Source organism: Mustela erminea, chromosome 1 (genome assembly GCF_009829155.1).
Source record: "Mustela erminea isolate mMusErm1 chromosome 1, mMusErm1.Pri, whole genome shotgun sequence".
NCBI lineage: Eukaryota > Metazoa > Chordata > Mammalia > Carnivora > Mustelidae > Mustela > Mustela erminea.
Genome location: NC_045614.1, coordinates 63,737,567 through 63,763,071, shown reverse-complemented (window position 1 = coordinate 63,763,071; position 25,505 = coordinate 63,737,567). Strand labels below are relative to the sequence as shown.

Sequence of the window (25,505 nt, the reverse complement as noted above, 5' to 3'; positions counted from 1 at the left end):
GGCCTTGAAATATGCTGTTAACAATAGCTAGTGTCTGAATGTTGAGAATATCAGTCCACTTATTCATTATCAACTATTGGATGAGATTTAAGATGAGAAATAGATGATCTTTTAATCTGTATGTCATGTTTTAAATTTTATTTGGTATCTTGTTTTGAACAAACGACTTTTTTTTTTTTAAGATTTTATGTATTTATTTAATTGACAGACACACAGCGAGAGAGGGAGCACAAGCAGGGAAGTGGGAGAGGAAGAGGGAGAAACAGGCTTCTTTCTTGCTGAGCAGGGGAGCCGATGCCAGACCTGATCCCAGGACCCAGGGATCATGACCTGAGCTGAACGCAGGTGCTTAACGACTGAGCCACCCAGGCACCTGTAAATACTTAGGATTTTAATTAAAAATTTTCTTTTATTTTTATCAAAGTGATATGTTACATCATTTTAAAAGGTGAAATACTACTGAAAGGATATTATGCAAAAAAACCCATTGTCTGCTCCAACATTCCAGGCCTGTTCTCCATATTCTCAACATTTTCTTTGCCCAGATATTTGACTTCATATTTCTTTTTTTTTTTTTTTTTTTAAAGATTTATTTATTTATTTATTTGACAGAGAAAGATCACAAGTAGGCAGAGTGGCAGGCAGAGAGAGAGAGAGAGAGAGGGAAGCAGGCTCCCTGCTGAGCAGAGAGCCCGATGCGGGACTCGATCCCAGGACCCTGAGATCATGACCTGAGCCGAAGGCAGCGGCTTAACCCACTGAGCCACCCAGGTGCCCCTTGACTTCATATTTCTAATAGTAAACTGTTGTTGCTTTGCTGTTTGTTGAGTTGTACATTATAAACCTTATCTACTGGTTTCCTGCCAAAGTAGATGATTTAGGGAAGCATTGCTCCATTGTTTTCTATTTGCAGTGTTGCTATTAAGATGTCCATTGTCATTCTGCTGCTTTTTTCTTTCTGGAGACTTTAGGATCTTCCCTTTATGGCTTGTTGTCTGAAATTTCATAGTAAATATGCCTGTGTATGGATTTCTTTATGCATTGTGCTGGACACTCAGTGGGCATTGTATGGTGCCACTCCTGTGCTTAAATTCTTGGAAACTTTTACATATTGTTTCTTTGATAATTCTCTCCCCTTTGTTTTTTTCTCTATTCTCTTTAGTGGAATTTGGTGGCTTTTGTGCCTTCAGGATAGATTCTCTTTTTCTTTTTTTACCACTTATATTCCATTTTGGGTTTTTTTTTGTTGTTGTTGTGTTTTAGGTTTTGTTTTGCTCTACTTTTGAGAGATTTCTTCAAGTTATTTAACTCTTAAATTGAATTTTGGATTTTGGCTATCTTATTTTAAAATCTGGAAGTGCCGTTTCTTCCTGTCTTTTCCTTTTTCATAGCATTGTTCTTGTTATACAGATACAATGTTTTTTATCTCTCAGAATAATGGCTTTTTTTTTAAAGTTTTCTTTTAGTCTTTACTGTTTGTTTTTTTCTGGTTCTTGTGTTTTTGTTTGTTTTTGGCTCACTTTTTTACTTTGGAAACTTTATTGGTTGCTCTCGGCTTTCCATTCATATTTAAGGGTGAGGCACTAAAAATCTGATGCTATTTGGAAGTAGCATGTGATAGAGACACTGGGGTTCTCTGCTGGGTTATTATTGGGGAAAATATCTTCACGCTGGTAACCACAGGTCTGGAGGTCATTTGGTTTCTCCAGAGAAGCCGGTGTTGTTTGGAGAAAGGGTGAGGGGGTTATAAGCCAAGCTGCCAACCTTCTGGAAGCAGGGCTGATTCACTGCAGGTACCACTTAATTCCACTAATGTTAGTCATATACTTGGCCCTTTGCTCCTATCTTACTGTGCTTGGTTTTGCCCAGTTTGGAGTCTAATTGTCTCCCAAAAATAAACCTCTGGTTCTTCAGAGGCTCTGTAAGGTAGGACAGGGATCTGGGGATCCTTCAACCAGTCTTCTGTTTTTGGTCTTGTCTCTTCTTGCTTCTTGTGTTAAATTTTTGCTTTAAGTCCTAAGTCCTTTCATGGTTCTGGGGATGAAATAGGCTTGCTTTTCATCACTGTTCTCCTTTGTAGCACCTTGGAGTTGTGGTGTTCTCAGTTGTGTTAAATTCTTTGCTGTTCTTTCATTCATACCAATCTTCTGAACATTGGTTAATGTTTCTTTTATTTCTTCCCTTTTTTTTAAAAAAAAAAAGATTTTATTTATTTAAGAGAGAGGAAAGGAATAAACAGTGGGGTCGGGCAGAGGGAGAGGGACAAGCAGTCTCCCGGTGAGTAGGGAGCGCAATGTTGGGCTCCATCCCAGGACTCTGGGATTATGACCTGAGCCCAAGGCAGCCGCTTAACCTACTGAGCCACCCAGGCGCCCCTATGTTCAGTTTCCTTTTATCTTAAAAAATTTTTTTTAGAGATTTTATTTATTTAAGAGAGTGAGAGAGCATGCACTAGTGGGGGGGGAGGGGCAGAGGAAGGAGGAGAAGCAGGCTCCCCTTGAATGGAGAGCCAGATGTGGGACTCAATCCCAGGGCCTTGGGATCATGACCAGATCCAAAGGCAGACGCTAAAGTGACTGAGCCATCCAGGTACCCCTCCTTTTATCTTTAAAAACGAGAATTAGTTAGGGGCGCCTGGGTGGCTCAGTGGATTAAACCTCTGCCTTTGGCTCTGGTCCTGGGATTGAGCCCTGCATTAGGCTCTGGGCTCAACAGGGAACCTGCTTCTCCCTCTTCCTCTGCCTGCCACTCTGCCTACTTGTGATCTCTCTCTGTCAAATAAATAAATAAAATTAAAAAAAAATTCAGAAAAGAGAAATTTATTAAAAAACAAAACAAAACTAGAATTAGTTAATTGATTTCAGAAAGTTATAGATTCAGAATGGTTACAACTCATTGTATCTCCTGAGCCCTTCAGGTATCAATGAGGTGTAACCATTTTGAATCTATAATTTTATTTTATTTTATTTTTTTGAATCTATAATTTTAGATAGAAATCTATATCTCTGCCTGTGTCTATTTTATATCTATATTTTTCTAAATCTGTCTAACAATTCAGCTATCTTGAGTAATTCTTTCCATGAAAATTCCCAGATTGTAGAGCCCCTAATGAGTAAACTTTGGTTAACATAGTTTTGACTTTGATATAGAACTTTTCAGTAATATAAAAATCCAGAATTTGTGTTTTTGTTATCTTTAAATTGTGGTATTCAGCTAGGATTAATGCTTTTTAATTTTTATTTTTTAAGATAACTAAAATATAGTAGTATGTTTGATGTAGTCTAGATTTTAGAGTTAGTGGCTGTCTTTATGTACATTGTTCTTACAAGGACAACATGGTATGGTGAAAGCAGTTAAGAGAATTGTGGAATCTTTTAGTGGGTTGAGATGTTGAGATCAGCTCTTTTTTTTTTTTAAAGTAAACTCTACACCACGCATGGGACTTGAACTCAACCCTGAGATTAAGCCAGTCAGGCTCCCCCTGGCTTTTTTTTTTTTTTTTTTTTTTTTAATGAAAGAATAACCTTGGTCGGGAAATATGACACTTTCTGTCATAAAGTTTAAGGTTCTGTAAGACTTTTGTCTTAGAGGTGTCTGTATGTAAAATGGGTGCTTTATTTTGTCTTTATACTCTGGGTCCCAGTGGAAGAAAATCTGAGAAACAGAGATCTAAAGAATACCAGGGAAGTGGATGAGGGAATCGGAAGACCTGTGTCCTAACCCATAACACAGATCTTGTATGCAACCTGGACAAGCTACACAATTATTCTGACCGTCTTATTTTCTCATCAGAGATGAGAAATTGGGGATGATAATATCTGTCCTGATTAACTTTCAGATTGGTTGTGAGGATCAAAAGAGATACAGTATTTAAAAATATTTGTTGGGGGATGCCTGGGTGGCTCAGCTGGTTAAGCAGCTGCCTTCGGCTCATGTCATGATCCCAGGGTCCTGGGATTGAGTCCTACTTTGGGCTCCTTGCTCGGCAGGGAGCCTGCTTCTCCCTCTGCCTCTGCCTGCCTCTCTGTCTGCCTGTGCTCTCTCTCTCTCTCTGACAAATTAAAACAAAAAAAAATCTAAAAAAAAAATAATAATTAAAAAATTAAAAAAAATATATTTGTTGGGGCACCTAGCTGATGCAGTTGGTAAAGTATGCAACTCTTGATCTCAGGGTTGTGAGTTCAAGCCATTGGGTGTGGAGCCTACTAATAAATAAATAAATAGATAGATAAAATATATTTGTAATTTTAGAGCTCTTATTTATTGAACAGGGCCTCCTAAGGTGCTGGGTGTTGCATTTGCCATGTAGGGTAGATGTAGTCTCTGTACCGAGGGATTGAGAGACAAGTACTCCTAGTATGGGTGAAGTGTGTGCATGGTGCTGTGGCTGCACAGAGGAAAGCAATTCTGGAGAGAGTCAGGGTGACATCTGAACAGGGTTTTGATGGATAATGAAAGGGGTAAGCGACTCAAGGCTTCCTTTTCCCAGAAGTAACTGTATACAGTTTCTAATGTGGCATAACAAATTGCTACACTCTTAGTGCCTGATAACCCAGTTGTTACTTCATAGTCTGTAGGTCAGAAGTCTGGCATGGACGACTGGCTTCTCTGTTAAGAGTTTCACAAGGTACATTGGGGAGGGTATGTGCTATGGTGAGTGCTGTGAAGTCTGTAAGCCTGACGATTCACAGACCTATACCCCTGGGGCTAATAATACATTATATGTTAGTAAAAAATAAAAAATAAAAAAAAGAGTTTCACAAGGTGTCATCTCGACTACGTTCTTCTTTTTTTCTTTAAAGGTGTATTTATTTGAGAGAGAGAGAGAGAGAGCACTGGGTGGGGGGCGCAGACAGGGCAGAGGAAAGGGAGAAGCTGGCTTCCTGCGGAGCAGGGAGCCTGACTTGCAGTCAGTCCCAGGACCCTGGGATCATGACCTGAGCCAAAGGCAGACACTTAACCGACTGAGCCACCCACGCACCCCCAGACTATGATCTTCACTGGAGTTAGGGTTTTCTTCTGTACTCATGTGGCTGTATTAGAATTTAGTCCTCTGTGATTATAGGACTGAAGTCCTTATTTCTTCCGGGCTGTTGAAGAAGGATCTAGAGTCTACCTGCAGTTCCTTGTCACTTGGCCCTCTTCGGCATTTGGTTTTCTTTCAGGACAGTGGGGGTGCATTTCTCTGCCTTCTGCCTCTGCCTTGCACTCTAGACTCTTATATGAAGGGCTTTTGTGATTAGGTAGACCCATCCAGGTAATCTTTTGATTGACTCAAAGACTACTGATTAGAAATCTTAAATATGCCTGTAGAAGTCCCTTTTACTATGTAATGTGTGATAGTCAGGGGAATGATCTCATCATATTCACAGGGTGAGGGTCAATTGGGGTCATCTTAGAATTCTGCCTACCATAGTGACTAATATGGTTTTTTCTATACTGAAATTGAGGCCAGTGGTTAGTTTATAATTTTTTCATGGACAACAAAGATATTAATTGTGACAAATAGCTTAGAAACCTGTCTAGATTTCTCTTGGCTATGAATTAATTAATTAATTCTAATTTGAATTAATTAGAATTAATTAGACTAAGTTTAGTTTGGCGGAATCTAATTCCCTTTATATTTTGAAGTGAGGATAGCCTATTAAAGATCCAGGGCCTTCTAATAAATGATCAAGTACAGTTTTTTTTTTTTTTTTTTTTAAATTTCTTTGGCAGAGACAGATCACAAGTAGGCAGAGAGGCAGGCAGAGAGAGAGGAGGAAGCAGACTCCCTGCCAAGCAGAGAGCCCAATGCGGGGCTCTATCTCAAGACCCTGAGATCATGACCCGAGCCGAAGGCAGAGGCTTTAACCCACTGAGCCACCCAGGCGCCCCAAGTACAGTTATTTTTTATGCATGTTTTGTATTTTACAATCATATGTAATATATGTGATCCTTACTCTTGCAACTCCAGGGCAAGACCTACCAGCCATCAGTCCAGACTTTCCAGGTGGCCCTACTTTTCTGAAGACACTGTGTTTTATGACCTACCTATTCTTCAACTTCACACATTCCAACATTTGATTTTGCTAGTTAATCCAGAGCTGATGAGCTTCTCAGTTACTGATTAGGCTTGCATGAAAGCCAAAGTGTTAAGATTGTAAATACTTAAAGTGGGGATATATTTTTCAAGTGATTGGATGATCACTGTCTAAAAGTAGCCCTTTCCTGGTATCTGGAAAGCTGAATCAATAATTCCTCTGCATAGCTGCATAAAGCTTAGTCTCTGTGCTCACCAGATGATGAACTTTAAAATTGTGTCTTATTTTCTCACATCCCTTATTTGTGACTCAGAGTCTCATGTGGGTATATTCATTGGTGGAGCTCAGGTCACCTGCCTTAGATGAGAGGGATAGTGAGTTGGTTAGTTTTCTGAGTTATAATTTACGGAGTTAGAAGAGCTGTTTAGAAAAAAAAAAGGTTATTAAATTTTTGTCATTATTTTGTTGATATTTTCCTCCTTCCCTCCAATTAAACTGTTCCTTTTGATTTCTGGTTTTGACAGAAAAATCTCTTTCCCACTCAGTGATTGTGGAAATAAACTCTCATATCTTCTTTTATATTTCAGTTTTTAAAAATCATGAGTTAAATAGGTAAGGGGGATTAAGGAGTTAAATAGGTAATGGGGATTGTGATGAGCAGTGGGTGATATACCTGAAACTAATACTACACTGTATGTTCACTAACTGGAATTTATTTATTTATTTATTTATTCACTAAGTGGAATTTAAATAAATATTTAAAAATTAAATCTTTAATACAGCTTGAGTATGAAGTGAGCATCTGGTTGGTGTCTACCCCCATATGGATGGCCATTTGTCCCAATACTGCTTATGAAACACCTATTTTAATTTGAAATGTTGTACTTACTGTAAAGTAAATATGTTTATATGTGTATGTATGTATGTGAATGTATGTACACTCTTCCTGATGACCTCTCTGTTCCAGCCTAGCCACAATAGTATGTGCTCATATTCATTCCCTCATTTACTTAGCAAGTATTTATTAAATGCCTTTTATTGATGTAGAGCTTTGCAGACTACAGAAGGGTAAGATATCAAGACTTATTTCTATGTGTAGATGAGTTCAGATCTGTTTTATTATGGGTGAGGGAGAGTCTTAAAGTTTTGGCTTTATACTTTTAGGACTTTTTCTTAGTTCACATTAGAGTAGACTTCAACCTTCTGGTTTACATATTGGGTCCTTTTTCCCAAGGACTTTTGTACTAAAAATTATAGGAGTCAGGCTCTCTTTTACAGAACTACATGGATTGGCATCGTAGGATCCAACTGTGGTGTGCCAAGTAGACTTAAAGCAAGGCCCTTGACTAGAGAGGTATTTACTTGTCCATTACATAGTATTGAATATTAGAGCTGAAAGACACTTTATTTTTAAATTTTTTAAAAGATTTTATTTATTCATTTGAGAGAGAGAGAGTGCCTGCACAAGCAGGAGGAGAGGCAGAGGGAAAGGGAGAAGCAGACTCCCTGCTGAGCTGGGAGCCCTGCATGGGGCTGGATCCCAGGACCTGGAGATCATGACCTGAGCCGAAGGCAGACACTTAACCATCTGAGCCACCCAGGCACCCCTGGAAGGCACTTTAAAGGTTGAATTGACAACCTTATTTTTTTCATGAACTTTGAATTTTGGAATAATTTTGATTTATAAGCAAGTTGCCAAAATCGTACAAAGAGTTTTCATATATTCCTCAGCTGGTTTCACTTTCCCCTAATGTTATCATCTTGTGTTAATATCACAACCTTATTTTATATATGAGGACACATAGCCCTCAGAAAGTTAGTTTAGCTAAGGTCACAGTTCTGGTTAGTGGTAGAGTCAGACCAAGGACCCATAGGCAGCCTAGGTCTTCTAGTTGATTGTTTTAGGTATTGTTTGCTTTTTCATGTGTTTGTTTTTTTCCTTTCTTTCATGGGGTTCTTTGGGCATGAATTGAGAGAAAGACTACACAATACATAGTCCCATGTAGTCTTTCTAATTTGTGCAATAATTTATTAATCTAGGCTCCCTCCAATTCTTCAACCCCAACAAGAACCAGGAGCAGGACATCTTCATTTACAGAGCAACTTGATGAAGGTACACCCAATAGAGAGGTATGTTTGGAATTTCTTCTTTAATAAACCTCTTACAAGAAGCTTATTAATCTAAAATGCAGGCTACTGTTGATAACAAAATGGAAAATTATTTTGACAGGTCAATTTTTAATTGCTAGGTATTTTTATTAATAACATAATTATTGTTTCTTTGTAAATAGTAGTTTTGCTTTTATGTTTTCTTTGAGAATCTCAATTTGAAAGGACAATATGCTCTATCTTTAATATTTGAGGTTTATAATTTGATAATAATTTGTTTAACAAGCATCATATAGGGAAAGGTTCTGTATTTTCAAGCTATTGATTGGAATCTGAACTTAACTGATTTTTTTGTGACTTGCAGGTAGGCCCATAGCTCAGATTAGATTTTTTTTTTTCCATCCTCTTTTTCTTGCTGTGAACTGTGATACAGGTTCAGAATAGAGTAAAACAAAAATGTACAAATCACCGAATTATTATGAAGGAACCCTCCCGTAACCACCCCTGAGGTTCCAGAAGGGACACTGCCAACATTATAGCGCTGCCTTCTTCCCCCCAAAAAGATTACTATGATCCTGACCTTTTGGTATTTCTTTCCTTTTTTTATAGTACCATTTAAGTATGTTTTCTGTTGTAAACATTAACCATTTTCATTATTTACAGTTTAGGGTTATAAATTAGGCTGCTGTGAACATCATTATATGTTTCTTTTGGTCCACATGTACCTGCATTTCTTTTAGTTTGTACCTAGCAGTGGAACACTGGGTCAAAAAGTATGTAGAATTTCAGCACTTAGAAGATAAGGCCCATTGTTTTTCATAATAGTTGTAGAACTTTACCTTGCCCCTAGGAGTTTCTGAAAGTTGTTGGTGCTCTTCATTTTTGCTAGTCTTTTTAATTTCAGCCATTCTCATGAGTGTGTAGTGCTCTATTACTGTAGTTTTAAGTCACATTTCTCTGATGACTAATGAGATTGAGCACTTTTCATCTGTGTATTGGCCATTTGATATCTTTTTTTGTGAAGTGCTTCTTTATGTGTTTTGCTAATTTTTCTCTTGGTTTGTCTTTTATTGATTTGTGGCTCTTTTTTATATATTGTGGATGGGTTTTTTTTTTAATGAGGCATAATTGGCATATAACATTAATTTCATGTGTATAATATAGTGATTTGATATTTGAAAACACTAAAATGATCACAAGTCTAGTTACCATTCATCACCATACATAGTTACACATTTTTTTTCTTGTAATGAGAAGTTTTTTTCAGGGTCTTGATGTTTCTTCTTTTTTGTTTCAAGTTTTTATTTAAATTCCAGTTAACATATATGGAAGGAGTTTTTAACTGGATATATGCCTAGCAGATATCTTCTTCTGCCCTGTGGCTTGCCCTTTTATTCTCTTAATCGTGTCCTTAGATGAACTGAAATTCTTAGTTTTAATGTATTATAATTTATAAATATTTTATTTTCTGGCTAGTGTTTTTATTTCTTATTAAAAAATTCTTTTCTTACCCTGAGAGTATTTTCCTGTTTTACTTTTCAAAAATAATTTTTTTTAAATTGAGGTATGGTGTGCAACATAGTGATTTGACAAGTCTGTAAGTTATATTGTGCTCACCGAGAGTGTGGCTGCCATCTCTCACCATAAAATGCTATTAAAATATCTTTGACTATATTCTCTATGCTGTACTTTTTATTCCTGTGACCTAATCATTCCATAATGGGAAGCCTATGCCTCTTGCTCTCTTTCATGCTCATTTTGCCCATTCTCCCATACCCTGTTTCACTTTTCACATTCCAGTCTACATTCCATTTGGAACTGATTTTTTTCAGCATGGTGTGAGGTAGGAATCAAGTCTGTGTCTCCTCCCCACCCACCACACCCCATCTGTATGGCTATCCATTTGTCCCATTTTTCTCACATTGATCTACTGTGCTGCCTTTTTTCAGAAATTAGTGTCTATAGTTGCATAGATTGGTTTCTGGGCTCTCTATTCTCTTTTCTGGTTTGCTTTGTCTGTCTTTGATCTGATACCACACTGTCTTTTTTTTTTTTTTTTTTTTAAAGATTTTATTTATTTATTTGACAGAGAGAGATCACAAGTAAGCAGAGAGGCAGGCAGAGAGAGAGGAGGAAGCAGGCTCCCTGCCGAGCAGAGAGCCCGATGCGGGACTCGATCCCAGGACCCTGAGATCATGACCTGAGCCGAAGGCAGCGGCTTAACCCACTGCGCCACCCAGGCGCCCCTGATACCACACTGTCTTAATACCAGTTGTTTTATATTAAATCTTGTCTTTCCTAGAGCTGGTCTATCCTGTCTTGGTCAGTTTGGGCTGCTTTAACAAAATTCCATAGACTAGTGGCTTAAACAACAGACATTTGTTTCTCATAGTTCTGGAGGCTGGGCAGTCCAAGGTCAAGATGCCAGCAGATGGGCTGTCTGGTGAGTTGTCTCTACTGATTTGCAGGTAGCTATCTTCTCATTATGTCCTAGCATGGCCCTTCTTGGTACCTACATACTCCTTAGGGTGGGAGTAGGGGGAAGGCAATTATCCTGTCTCTTTTTCTTTTTTAAGGGTACTAATCCCACCATGAAAGCCGGCATTCTCTTGACCTTCTCTAGTTAATTACCTCCCAGAGTTTGCCTCCAAATAACATCACATTGAGGGCTAGGTCTTCAATATGTGAATTTTGGGGGACACATTCAGTCCGTAGCCTTTTTACCTTGTTCTTCTTGAATGTCTTGGTTATTCTGATTTCTTTCCATATAAATTCCATATAAATTTTAGAATTAGATTTTCAAGTCTCACAAAAACAAACTCACGACAAAATGAAACACAATGACAACAACAAAACAAACCTGTGGAGATTTTGAGTGGGATTGTATTGATTCTGTAGATTAGTTTGGAGAGAGTCTCAGTATTATAAATTAAATTTTATAATCTTTTCAGTATTATAAGCAGTACTGTACTGAGCCTTGTACATAAACATTTATAATGATGTTCTTCTGGAAGATAGAATCCTAGGAATGGGATTCCTGGGTTATAGGATGGATTTCAAATTTAAAAATTTGAGAGGTATTTCCCGTTGTTTTGATGAAGGTTATTTTATTTTTTAATTTTTTCTAAGGTTACATTAAAAAGATTTTAAACTTTTTTTTTTTTTTTTTAAGATTTTATTTATTTATTTGACAGAGAGATAGCCTAAAGAGGAAATACAAGCTGGGGGAGTGGGAGAAGCGACATGGGGCTTAATCCCAGGTCCCTGGGATCCTGACCTGAGCTGAAGGCAGACGCTTAACTGACTGAGCCACCCAGGCACCCCATTTTAAACCTTTTTATAGTAGATGTTGATAGCAAAATAAATATTTCACAGTATAGTTTTTGCATTCAAAGTTAATGGCATAATATACTGTGTTCTTGGTGTATAGATTTAAATAATCTGACAAAGTTGTTTAAAATAAGTATATGCATACTTTATGTGGGATATCATTTTCTTGTGGATCCCTTGCAGTATTACATCTCTTTAACTTTGTAATCTCAAATTTAATGCTGTTGAACTTAGTTTATACATGTAACTATTTTGAATGAAAGCTGCAGTACTGAGTAGAACCATTTTGGCAAATAGTGTTGATAGCATCATTACTATACTTAGTATATTGGTTGATTTTATAGTATATTGGTTTATACACAATACAGTTGAAACCCTGAAAATAACTTATTGATTGCTACTATTGCTTTTTAATTTTTTTTATATCTTTAAAACTTTTTTATTTATGTAAGCTTCCCTACACCCAGCATGGGCTTGAACTCATGATCCTGAGTCACATGTTCTTCCGACTGAGCCAGCCAGGAATCCCTACTGTGCTTTTTAAAAAGTATTTATTTCATCGAGGATGCTTTAAAACATTTTAAATGACTATATCTTTACAAAGTAATCCTTTTTGAAAGGGATGATTTGAATATTCTTTAACAGTAGGCTTAAGTAAGCTGAAGGTTATTTTTTATTTCTTCCCAGATTCCCAAATTTCAGTCCTAAAGATCCTGTGCTTCCTAGATTTAACTTAAGAAGTGGTTTCTGAGTGAAAGAGCTGCATCATCCCTTCATCTCCTTGCTTTTGAAGTGTTTTCTGACAGCTCTAAAAGCTATTTTTGACTAATGTAATGGTCAATTCTGTTTATTTTTACAAAATTTAAGGACTTTCTAATTTTATAATTAAGTTATTGATTAAATAGGCATTACATAATTACCTTCTTAGTCATCTTCCCACTCCCTGGGTTTTTTATTTTGTTAAATCTCTGATATAGAAGATCCCAACTTTCTGTTTTATATGTTATAATGTTTCTATTTAGCAAAATGTGGAAGTTTAACTCAAAATATAAACATTTGTCCATCTCTCCAGTAGATACAGTAGTCTTTGTTATCAAGAATGCTTCAGAAGTTGATGGTTTCATTTACCCAATTTCCTGGATAATTAAAGCTTTTATATACCTCCTCATATGTCTGTTTTCCTGTGTTGGTAAATTTTATATGTAAATCTAAACAAGACTGTCTTTGGTTGCAGGCTTCCTTACAAGGGCATAAAAAAATCATCTTTATGGGACGCCTGGGTGGCTCAGTTGGTTAAGCAGCTGCCTTCGGCTCAGGTCATGATCCCAGCGTCCTGGGATCGAGTCCCACATTGGGCTCCTTGCTCCGCGGGGAGCCTGCTTCTCCCTCTGTCTCTGCCTGCCACTCTGTCTGCCTGTGCTCACTCTCGCTGGCTCTCTCTCTCTGACAAATAAATAAAATCTTAAAAAAAAAAAAATCATCTTTATGATTCAGACATTGAAGGCAAAGGAGAACAGACTGATTTGCACTGACCCTAAAGTCTACAGAGCTTTGGCATTCTCTCATCCTGTGCAAATGGCATGTTGATCATCCTCTTTCTTCCGGTGATCTTGGGCATAGCCTTGTTATCTTCAGCATAGAGCTCCTTTCCCTTTTTGTTGCTTGAGATGAATCTTTTTTGCCCCTCTAGAGCTGGATGCTTTAGAGCAGTAGAGATTGTAGGATCATTGAAAGGCCGACTAGGGCAGATGAAGCTACCATAGCTTCCTGCCCTCTGTTCCACTGTGGTGATGTTTTTTTAATTGAGATTAAATTCCTATAACATAACATTTACAATTTCAAAGTGGTATTTAATATATTCACAGTGTTGTACATTCATCACATCTCTCTAGTTCTGTGACATTTTCATTATCCCCCAAAAAAGCCCCCATACTCATTAAGCAGTTACTCCCCATGCTCCCTCTCCTCCAGCCCCAGGTGACCACTGATATACTTACTACCTGTATGGATTCACTTATTCTGGATATTTTGTATAAATGGAAACATATAATTTGTGACCTTCTGTGTTTGGCTCTTTTTAGCATAATGTTTTGAAGGTTTATGTATGTTGTAGCATGTGAAAAGTTAACTTTTCAGCAACTTGGGTTTTCTCTTTGTAAATGGAAATAATAACACATGTTTTGTGGGGGTTTACCAGCGTGTCAATCTCCTAGCATGGTGGTTTGCACGTAGTAGGTGCTCATTAAGTTCTTCCTGGGGGCAACCATGGAAAATGTGAAGGCCTGCCCAGCTTGCTTTGCTGAGGTCCCTGGACCTGAAGGGAGAGAAATAGATGGACCATTATGTGGGCTAAGATCCTAGGGATGTTAATCTATCTCTTTACCTGCTGAACTTCTGAAAGAAGGATTGATATCTTCACTTACCCTGCTCTCTAATTTGATGTCTTTTGGACACTTCCTCATAGTTTAGGCTGTCCATTCTTACCCATATCTTAGGGACTCATCTACACAACTTTTTCATATTTGTTTTAAAATTAAATTCCAGAAGTCACTTTATTTTCTTAGAATCCTTTCTTTGTTCTGCTAAAAAAAAAAAAGATGCAAAGAAATAAATAGTTGTGGTTAATTGATGGATTCTTTCTGTTTAGTAGAATGTGTTCATAAATACCTTATGCTTTTTTTGCTTCTTTGCTTCCCTATGTGCAGAGAGACAGCCTGGAACAGTGGAGGGATCACAGAACATCATCTCTTACTTGCTCTGTGACTTTGGACGTAACTGCTTTTAACTTCGTAGAGCCTCAGCTTTCTCATCTTTAGAATTGTGTTATAATGAATATTTCCTCTCATTGAGTTCTTGTGAGTAGCAAGTGAATTCAGAAGTATGGAAATACTCATAATTTGTGTATCACATAAAAAAGATTATTATTATTCAGAAATGGAAAGGCTTTTTCTGTACCTATCAGCTCTTGGGTAGCACACACACTAAGTTTTTAATTGTGACATTGCAAGGGAAGAAATAGTGAAACATCAGGCTGTTTTGGATTGGAATGCTTTCCCAAACTTTGAGAAAGATGTCACTTTTTCCTCTTCCTCCACCTTCTTCTTCCTCTTCCTTCCCCTCTTTTTCTTCTTTCTTTTTATACCCAAGGTGGGGCTTAAATTTATAACCCTGAGATCAGGAGTTGCACACTCCACTGACTGAGCCAGCCAGGTGCCCCTGTTTTTTATTCTTCTTGATCTGACACATCTTTCAGAAATAAAATACTGCTTCTTTAGTTTTCTTTGTCATTCCAAGTTAGTTTGTACTATTCTATGACACTCTCAGCTTTTGATACGTCTTAAGCACATTTTATAAATTTATTCTATTTAAGGGCTACAGGCATTGTTCTTTAGGAAATAACTGAGAAGTATCTTGAAAGTAATGGGTAAGAAATATTTATTCTTAAGTTTGGAATTAATTTTTCCCCTAAATAGATTGACTTTCAAAGCTGGTATGCTTTTACTTTGTTAGATAGTAGATTGGAAACCACCTGTCCCTACCCTCTGTTGGTTAATGAAAGTCTTTTACCCCTATCAAATTGCCTTGGTATCTATTCGGTTCTCATAGTTTTTTCTTTTGGTTTAATGATAGGATATGAGTTATATTAATAGGCTTCCTAATATTAAGCCTAGTATTAAGCTTAATTATTATATTAATAGGCTTCCTAATATTAAGCCTAATTACTAAGCTTCCTAATATTGGCTTAATTGTTCATTCCTTAAATCAACTCAACTGATAGGTTGCATTATTATTATCCTGCTGTACTCACTTTGATAGTTACATTTTATATATTTCTCCCAGCTCTATTTGTGAGGAGAGTGGTTTGTACTTTTCTTTTTGTGTTGTCTTTATCAGTTTTTATTAGTTGGGAAGCTTTCTATCTTCTCCCCCTCCTCCCTTTTTTCCCTCTTCTCCTCCATTTATTTAGGTCTTCTTTAATTAAAAAAAAAGGTATGCTTTTCAGAATATAAGGTCTGTATTACTTTTGTTAAATTTATTTCCAAGTATTTTATTCTTCTGAATGTTACTGTAACAGGATTGTTGTCTTAATTTCATTTTTGGTTTCTATTGTCACTCTGTAGAAGTAAAGTTGCTTTTTGTCAGTTGATCTTGTATCCTGCAGAACTCATTTATTACTCTTGTATCCTTGCTGAACTCATTTATTAGGTTCTGGTAGTTATTTAGTAGAGAATTTAGTATTTTCTATGTATAAGATGTTGTCCTCTCTAAACAGAGGTAGTTTTATATCTTCTTTAATCTGGTTGCTTTTTATAACATTTTCTTCCTCGTTTCCCTGGCTAGGACCTTCACATTTAGTTCTGCAAGCCAGGAGCCGAACAGGTGCCTCCAGCACTGGATGAAAAAGGTTTAGGAAAGCTTTCACTAACTGCTGCCTAGAGCTCTCTGTGGCCCATTGTGAGAAGCTCCTGTTCCTAGGGGAAGGCCTCATGACCCAAGAACTGAAGCAAACTCACTTTGGCTTATTGTGACTGAATCTGTGATAACCCCTATATTGCCATAGGACAGGAAACTCAAACTGGAGCCTAGGGAATCAGATTGACTGGATAAAGAAAGATTTGAGTACAGAAGGAAGGAGAAAGATAGTATCTTCTTCAAAATGAACCTGTAAATGAAAATTCTAAAACAAATGCTAGGAAGGCAGTCAGTAAAAACAGGAATTGGAATATAAATTTATCCTAGATGAAATTCAAATTAATAGAGTAGTCTAGAAAAAACTTTAAAAACAAATATCTTTGATAAGATACATGAATTATTAATTTTCTGAAAAAGAAGATAAAATCATGGGGGAAAAACAGACCAAAACAAAAGTAGAGTTAGTAGGTATGAGAAAGAACCAATTAGAAATCCTTGAAGTAAAAAAAAATTGATATAAAAATATAGAATAAAAACTCAGACAAGTCCCAATTCATGGGAAAATTAGGGTATTTAAAAAGAATACTGAGTAATTCCACTGAAAACTCATAGAGATAAAGAAGTATATATAGAGAATAAGAGACATGCAGGATAGATCAAAAGCCTTCAACAGATATCTAATGGGAGTTTTATGTATCTTCATGAATGTTTAGACAGAACTTCTGTCAGTGTTAGTTCAACTGATGGCTTCACCTAAGGACCACAGAAGAGGTGAATTAAGTTCTTAATAGATTTGGATTAGAATTTCAATAGAGTTTGAGAGATATGGAGTTGAGACAGAATTTGATTGAGAATATTTGGGAATCGATGTGTGTAAGATTTTCATAGGCATAAGAAGCAAATGACAAGGACAGTGAGTGGGAAGAAAGGCTTTTTAGGTTTTGAGGTAGCTGTCAATGGAAACTAATTTTGATACACTTGGCTTTTACTTGGGCTAGGGGCAGGAGTGTAAATTGTTGTTTGGGCCCATCTTTCTTTGAAATGTTTGGTCAATATGTTTTTCTATACTGAGTATCAGCTTTTGTGTTTTTTTCAAATATACTCTTTACTGTGAAATTTTAAATTATTTTGTTGTGGGACAGAGTGACTTCATTTCAAATGTTAATTTTGGAGGCCTAAGAAGAGTGAATTTGTTTAGCCCTGCATTTAAAATCACATTCATTTCAAGGATGACTTTTCTGAGTTTGCCGGGAGAGTTCAGATTTTCAGCAAGAGTAGAAACTTGGATAAGATGAGTGCCCAGAGCCAAACAGGCATCTAGTACATTTTAGTACACCACTAATACTCAACTTTTAGGACCAGATGAAGAGTTAGTGGAGTCTCTGTAGTCATATCCATAACTCTACCATACTAAGATGAAAGTGTAAGTTCTTAAGCTTGTGCAACATTTATTTTCTGATAAAAGTTCTTTCTTATATATAGTATATAACATAATATACATTAACTGCTATGTTAATATTTCCAGAAGATTAGTTTTTTTTTTAGCTTTCATTAGTTTTTTTGTTTTTGTTTTGAAATAATCATAGATCCACAGGAGGTTTTAAATTTTTTTTTAGGGAGGACCTTTTTGCCCATTTTCTCCCGAAGTTTTCTTGTATAACTATTGTATGCTATCAAAACAGGGGAATTGACATTGGTGAACTCTGTGACATCACAGAGCTTATGCAGATTTCAGCTGTTTTACATTGGAAATTTCATTTTAATTGTAATTCCTTCTAAATCTAATAATGATTATTAATATTTTGGTGTATATAGTTTCTGAAGACTGAAGGACAGAAGAGAATACATTTAAAATAATTAGTATAATAGAATTTATCCTTAGAACTTGTTATATGAATTTCAATTTCAAAAGTTTCCTTTGTACATATTGGAGAAAACTATTTTTGTTTCTAAGTGCAAAATAAATGATTATTTGAAATTTTATGTGTTTTGTCCTCACTATAAATTTCACTGCTATCTTTTTGAATGTATAAAAATGGTCAGTATTTGTTACATTAAGGATTAAGGGTTTGTGTTCTTTACCATGTATGGTTTTTACTGGTTAGACTCTTAAACCAAATCGGCAGACATGTGTTGTGTTTCTGTGGCTGTTGCATATATCATTTGTATGCCAGTAAGCAAATTTGTTAAAGTTGGGCTTTGAGTTTCTAAACGGCTCAACTCCTCTCCATTCCTAACCTTTCCAGCAACTTGTTATTTCTGTGGGTGGAGAGATGGTAGCAGTTGCGGTGGTGCAAGGTCATTATACTGTTGTGTATGCCATATGGAGAGAACACTTTGCAACATGCCCTTACTGTGATCTGTTTTTCATTATTTGTTTTATTTTTGTACCTCTGCTTATTACACTGAATGAGACAGCTACTAGCCGGGATGATAGCAGAGCCTGCTTTTCTCTCTGAGTATACTATCTTTGCTTTGGATTCCTCCAAACAGCCTAAAACACAGACTGACAGTGTGGTGAGTCCTTCCACCGCTTTCTGCATTCCCTTTGTGGGGAAGCAAAGTAATTTGGTAATTCTAGAAGCAAATCTCATGCTGCTTGTCACTGACTGTCTCTCAAAGCATCTTCAGTGCCCTGTTGCTAACCCTCCTCTAAAAAATCAGAGTGAATTGCTGAATTCTGATGGCTGGTGTGTTTTCTGGTAGCTTTTTAACAACAACAAAATAACACTGTTTTCATTAATGTAGTGAAGACTGCCTTCAGCTTAGTGTAAACTCTAAGTTTTCTTTCAAAGGAATGTTTGCACATTAACAAAACATGGTATGTATTGCTAGAAATCTCTGTCTTACTATTGGTAGGAGGCCAAGAATATTTTAAGATGTGACTCACATTTTAAGAAAAAGAATTGTATATAAATCCATAATTGAACAACATTGAGCAGGTAGGTGGATTCTACTGTAACAAATAATTACATCTTATTTTGGGAGAGTACTAGTTTTCTATATATTAAACATCTGAAAGGAAGTACTTATCTCATTATTTTTCAGTTGACTGAATTCATACAATTTTAAATCTTGTATATAATTTCACTTTGAGAAAGTGGACTGTTTTCATATGTGTCTTATTAAGTTCTTAATTTAGGGAAACTTAGATATGTTTGATTACCCAGTAAGGATAGCTTTTTTTGGTTGCATTGGACACTGACTGAATTGGGATTCAGGTTTTTTTTTATAAATGATGAGAATTGGTTTAATTTACTAAGTAGCTTGTGATGAAATTAGAACATATCTGTAGTTAATCCATGCAGCCAGGAAAACCTTGGTCTGCATATAGTCAGTAGCAATCCTGAATTACATTCTGAACTTTTTTATTTATTTATTTATTTATTTTTATTTTTTTTTTTAAGATTTTATTTATTTATTTGACAGAGAGAAATCACAAGTAGACAGAGAGGCAGGCAGAGAGAGAGAGAGAGAGAGAGGGAAGCAGGCTCCCTGCTAAGCAGAGAGCCCGATGCGGGACTCGATCCCAGGACCCTGAGATCATGACCCGAGCCGAAGGCAGCGGCTTAACCCACTGAGCCACCCAGGCGCCCATGAACTTTTTTTTTTTAAAAAGATTTTATTTATTTGAGAGAGAGAGAAAGAGAGAAAATAAGTGGGGTGGGAGCAGAGGGAGAGGGAGAAGTAGACTCCTTGCTGAGCAGGGAGTCCAACATGGGTCTTGATCCCAGGACCCTGGGATTATGATTTTAGCCAAAGGCAGACACTTAACCATCTGAGCCACTCAGGCACCCTGAACTTGGTTTTAGAGAAGAAAGCAGCTGAATATTTTAGTGATGTCCTAGCTTGGATCTTAGGGCAAAGGATTTCTCCTTCGTTCTGGCTATAAGTGACACCTCACTATTTTCAAAACTGGTTGGAGAAGGAGACAGGAGTTCCAGTTAAAGATAACTTACCAGTTTCTTTAAAAACACAAAATGATATTACTTTATATTTCATGTTATAATAACAGAGACTAAAAAAAAAGAGCTGCTTTGAGGCCCACTTCCATATACATAAAAGTAATTTAAGGACCTCTTCTGTTGTGAGAAATGCTAATGATTTTAAAATAGAGGCTTTTGAACTATTTAGAAATAATTTAAGTAGACTAAAAGTCTTCATTAGTCTTATTTGAATTTTGTTCAGATAAAGACTTAATTTCTTTCCATGTAACAAAGGGAAACCATAGCATAACCTATAACGGAATACAAATTTAGTGAGGGTCTACTTATGAGTTCATCAGCTGTTGACTTTTAGCTAATTCAGTTTTTTGCAAAATGACCCCAAATTCTAAAATTGCTTAGTGCTCAGCAGTCAATAAATACTTGTCAAAAGATTGAACAAAACATAATTGAAGATAAATCTGGCTGGCAATCTGTGTGTGCTTTTAAGTTAAATGCATGTTAGATTAGAAGAATTTTTCTCTTGTCTTAGAATTGCCTCCAGGAGAAAGTATTGGTGACAGTTGAGTATTGACATGTGTTAGCTTCTCTCTGGGAGAAGGACTTCAGAAGTCTTTTCATACCGAAGGAAGTAACTGCACAGGATTTGACAAGCATATACTGAACTTCTACCACCAGTCAGGCAGAAGTCCTGGGGACCAAGATGAAAATACAGGATTCCTGCTCTCCAGGAATTTATAGTTTAGTATGGAGACATATGCTTGAAATACAAAGGAATTAAACCTTCATAGAAGAAAATATAGGCATAGGGAATGTGTTAGCCCTCAGTTAAGCCGTATGAAGCTTCATTAAAGAAGTTGCATTTGAAAGTTAAAAGGTAAATGAGAATTTGCTGGGCAGAAATGAAGAAGGCATTTCAGGTAGTTTCAGAATCTTTAATTTTGCTTGTACAGGTATGTAATTTAAATTTACAAGGTCACGTAACCAATGCTTTCACTAACTGTTCTGCATTTATTTAAATATATGGTATAATACATATATTGAAATACGTATGCAGGGAGGGAGAGTTTTTAAATGTTAGGTTGTGTTTTTCTGATAGGGTGATAGGTCAGATAATTATAGAATAATTTTTTTGTATGGACCACAGTCATGTGTCAAGTAACTTAGAATATGGACTCTGTAATCACTCTTCTCCTAACTTAAAATATTTTAGGGAACGATTTCATTTCCTTTCTCCATAATTTAACTGTTTATTAATTTTTAACATATGGAAAATTAATAGTTGAACTCTATAAAGTAAGTTTTTTATTTTATAGTGTATAGTATAGTTTATTTTTGAACTCTATAAAGTAAGTTTTTTACTTACTTTAACTCTATACAGTAAGTTTTATAGAACTCTATAAAGTAAGTTTTTTATTTTATAGTATATAGTGTAGTTTATTTTTAGAGCCAGGAAGCATTAATTATCATGCTACACAAATATAGCCATATATACAACTTGAAATCCTTTGAAATGGCAGAGAACAGGAAGATAAAAGTTATGTTCCCCTAACTTTTCTCCTCTATGTAACTTATAAGAAAATGTCTTAGACTGATAAAATTTGATGACTCTTTTTTTGTTTGTTTGCCGAGAGAGAGAGCGAGAGCAAGAGAGTGTGTGCCTGTGCAAGCACACAAGCAGGGGGTTAGGGGAGCAAAGGGAGAGGGAGAAAGAGAATCTTAAGCAGACTCCACACCCAAAACTCTTCTTATATTAGAGGAAGAAGGTATTTCAGTTGTTATTAGAGAAAAATCCAAACTGAAAGTGGAAATCGTAGTAATAGTGGTATAAGAACTCTCTCTCATCCCCCAGTATCCTTAGTAACTCATGGCCATCTTACTGCAGTATTGTACTGCTGCGCTCCTCTAGCCACCCACCCACACATGCACACCTCCCTTCCTCTGTCTCCATCTCTGTTGGGATTATTAGCAGATTTCAGAAACCTTATTCCATCTAAATGTTTTGGCATTTATTGCTAAATGATAATGACTAAAAATATACAATACAATATGTTCATCACACCTGAAAATTAATAATTTCTTAGTATCTAATATCTAATGAGAGTTAAAAAATTTGAGAACACTTGCAAAGCCGAGTGCCTTTTCCACTTATACTTAAGAATAAGTCACGTCAGTTATTTGACCCTTGGTCCACTGTGGAAATGTATGGGAAATGTCTAATTTAACTACCAACTTACTGAAACATTGTGGCTAGTATTTGCTCTAATGCTTTGTTTAAAACTTAGAAGTTATTTTATCATGAGCTACTTGTATAGCTCTAATTTTGGTTAGTGTATTTTGAATGCAGTATAGAATTTTGAATCTCAAAGAATCTCATTCATTACCATGAAACCAATGCCAGTAAGGGGTGATCAGTAGGATGTCACTTAAGTTAGAACATTCATCATACTAACAGAACAAAACAAAAAGCTTTCATATGTGGAAGATTTTTTAATTATAAATTTTTCTGAAAATTGCCATAATAATTTCATTTAGATTGCTGGTTTCAGATGAATGAAGCATTTCCATTTCTTGTTATAAAGATGTTTTTTAGGTCTTAGCCCAAATAACTTTGAGTATTATTTGATCATAGGGAACACTTGACATTACTTCTTTTTCTGGGTAGTTGTCTCCTTGAATGAAGTTTGCTGATTGATTTCCTGATGTTAGTTTTTTCATGGGGGAAAAACTGGGGACATCATAATAGGGGGAGATAGGTGATTAGTTTAAAATAAACTTTGCTACATACTAATCTTTGCTATTTAGTTACATACGTTATAGCAAAATAAATTTTCTAAATACTCACCATACTAGTTTTGCCTTGCATGAAAACATTCTAATAAATGAACTAATTTTGTTTGATAAATGTGTCTAATAGGTCTTGGTACTGGTCTTTGTTCTTCACAGTTTTAAAAGCTTAGCTTTTTGTTCCTTTTCTTTATGATGTTTCTTTGTTTTTCTTAGAATGCATCTATCCAAGCCCTGAGATCTCCCGACAGTGTTAATGGAAGCGAACCAACAACTCCTCAGGTCTGTTACTAAAGTTATTTTAGAAAATAGCAAGTCATTTCAGAGTGTTGGTCAATCTGTATTATTAGCACCTGGCTTTATACTGAAATAGTGATGTCTATACATTTCATACACTATGTATGGTAAATCCAGATTGGTTGATGCTTTCTTCAGTTTTAAATGAAAGTAGTTCATTGTATATATACCAGTTCTGTTACATGCCATTGTTACTCATTTAAAAAAATTAATGGCAGTGAAGAGAAAACTTTTTGAAAAAAGGAATCTGATTTTATAGTTGTAAAAGATATATGGACAGTTTATGTCTAAAGACATTGAGTTACATAATTTAAAAGATGGGGGGATATGGAGGAAATGGGATTTCTCTTAAGTTTTCTCTTAAAGTTTGCATAGTATTTTTACTACTAGAAAACTTGTGTTATCTTTTTTTTTTTAATTAATTATTTATTTATTTGACAGAGAGAGAGAGAGAGGCAGAGAGAGGGAGGGGGAAGCAGGCTCCCTGCTGAGCAGAGAGCCTGATGTGGGGCTCGATCCCAGGACCCTGGGATCATGACCGGAACTGAAGGCAGACGCTTAACCGACTGAGCCACCCAGGCGCACCAACTTGTGTTATCTTTGATTTAAAAAAGTTATTTGGGGAATACAGCTCAGGTGAATTTCTTTTGACTCTTTCCTAAAAAGAAGGAAACAAAATTCATTAAAAATGTCATAAGGGCAGCAGTGGTTGAAAGAATATTTGTTTGCTTTGGCTTTGGTAATGATATTATCATTAACCTGGCTGTTCTCAGCAGTCTCTAATGTAGGGCAAAACATTTTTAATCTGTGAACCTAGAGCATGTATGTAGACAATTTATGAACTAAATGATGTACGAAATTACATAGACTAACCATTTTAAACTATTGTCTAACAAATGTACGGATTAAAGCTTCCCAAATGCCAGGAACAGATTCTGTGAACTGAGAACCTCATTCCCTCATGGGGCTGGTCAAGTTCCAGGCATAGTCCAAGTCCCTGAGCTTGTTGACCCTGGCTTTGCCCAGACTCCCTAGTTAATTCAAAGTCCTCTATAAATATATCATTTTCTATAAGTGCCAGGAAGTAGGGGTAAAATATTTGGATGCACCACTCTAAATGGTACTGGACAGATCCAATGATCTTTAATGAATATTATTAAAAATATTATTTAGAATGCCTATTTTCCATTTTAGAAGGGGTTTGGGGGATGGGTGAGCCTGGTAGTGGATATTAAGGAGGGCACGGATTGCATGGAGCACTGGGTGTTGTACAAAAACAATGAATCATGGAACACTACATAAAAAACTAATGTGGGGCACTTGGGTGGCTCAGTGGGTTAAAGCCTCTGCCTTCGGCTCAGGTCATGATCCCAGGGTCCTGGGATTGAGCCCCACATCGGGCTCTTTGCTCAGCAGGGAGCCTGCTTCCCTCTCTCTCTCTGCCTGCCTCTCTGCCTACTTGTGATCTGTCTGTCAAATAAATAAATAAAAATCTTTAAAAAAAAAAAAACAACTAATGATGTACAGTATGGTGTCTAACATAACATAATAAAAAATATAAAAAGCTTATATTCCTCTCTTGTAGTCCAAAAAGACTAATACTTTTATGAATGCAAAAACTAGGATGAATGACAACCAGCTTTATGACACATTCAGGAGAAATTTAAGTTTTCATTAAGGTGAAGAATGAGCATGCATAATGTTCAGGAAGTAAGCCTACTGAAGACTTCGAACTTTCTTAAAAAAGCACAACTAGGGGCGCCTGGGTGGCTCAGTGGGTTAAGCCTCTGCCTTTGGCTCAGGTCATGATATCAGGGTCTTGGGGTCGAGCCCCACGTTGGGCTCTCTGCTCAGTGGGGAGCCTGCTTTCTCCTCTATCTCTGCCTGCCTTTCTGCCTACTTGTGATCTCTCTTTCCATCAAATAAATAAAAAAAATCTTTAAAAAAAACCAACTATTTTTCTAAAAAATAATAAAGTAGTATTTATTGAGTGTTTACTATGTGTCTGGCATTGTTAAACATTTTACATAGATGATCTCTTTTGATTCTTATAACAAGGGAGATGCCTTTACTTTTACTCACAGTCTATTCTTCAAACATTTTTGTAAAAGATTTTATTTGTTTATTTGAGAGAGAGAGACAGAGAGAGAGAAAGAGAGTGCGTGCAAGCAGTGGGAGCTGCAGAAGGAGAGGGAGAAGCAGGCTCTCCACTGAGCAGAATCTCATGCGGGGCTCGATACCAGGACTCTGTGATCATGACCTAAGCCAAAGGCAGATGCTTAACGCACTGAGCCACCCAGGAGCCCCTCAGAGTCCATTTTTAAACACACCTGACAAGTTGGTTTTTGGCTGTTATTAGCAAATTGGGAATAATGTATATTCTTTTTTTAAAAATTTTATTTATTTATTTGACAGAGATCATAAGTAGGCAGAGAGACAGGCAGAGAGAGAGGAGGAAGCAGGCTCCCCGCTGAGCAGAGAGCCGCTTGATCCCAGGACCCTGAGATCATGACCTGAGCCAAAGGCAGAGGCTTAACCCACTGAGCCACCCAGGTGCCCCAGGAATAATGTATTTTCTTAAAGGGGGTGAAACTTACTATGA

The 25,505-nt window shown here is 36.5% G+C and overlaps 1 protein-coding gene across 7 annotated transcripts in view; it reads left to right on the top strand.

Annotated features, from left to right (window-relative positions):
• The window catches only part of GOLGA4 (golgin A4), a 126,075-nt gene that overhangs the window by 8,581 nt on the left and 91,989 nt on the right, over positions 1-25,505 (top strand). For 4 of the 7 annotated variants that reach the window (XM_032354477.1, XM_032354558.1, XM_032354641.1 and 1 more), the window contains exons 2-4: positions 8,064-8,153; positions 18,294-18,392; positions 22,823-22,888. In XM_032354477.1, coding sequence (XP_032210368.1) covers positions 8,064-8,153; positions 18,294-18,392; positions 22,823-22,888 — 255 coding nt within the window. The remainder of the gene's footprint in view (positions 1-8,063; positions 8,154-18,293; positions 18,393-22,822; positions 22,889-25,505) is intronic. The other 3 variants (XM_032354879.1, XM_032354719.1, XM_032354792.1) reach the window with 2 other exon arrangements.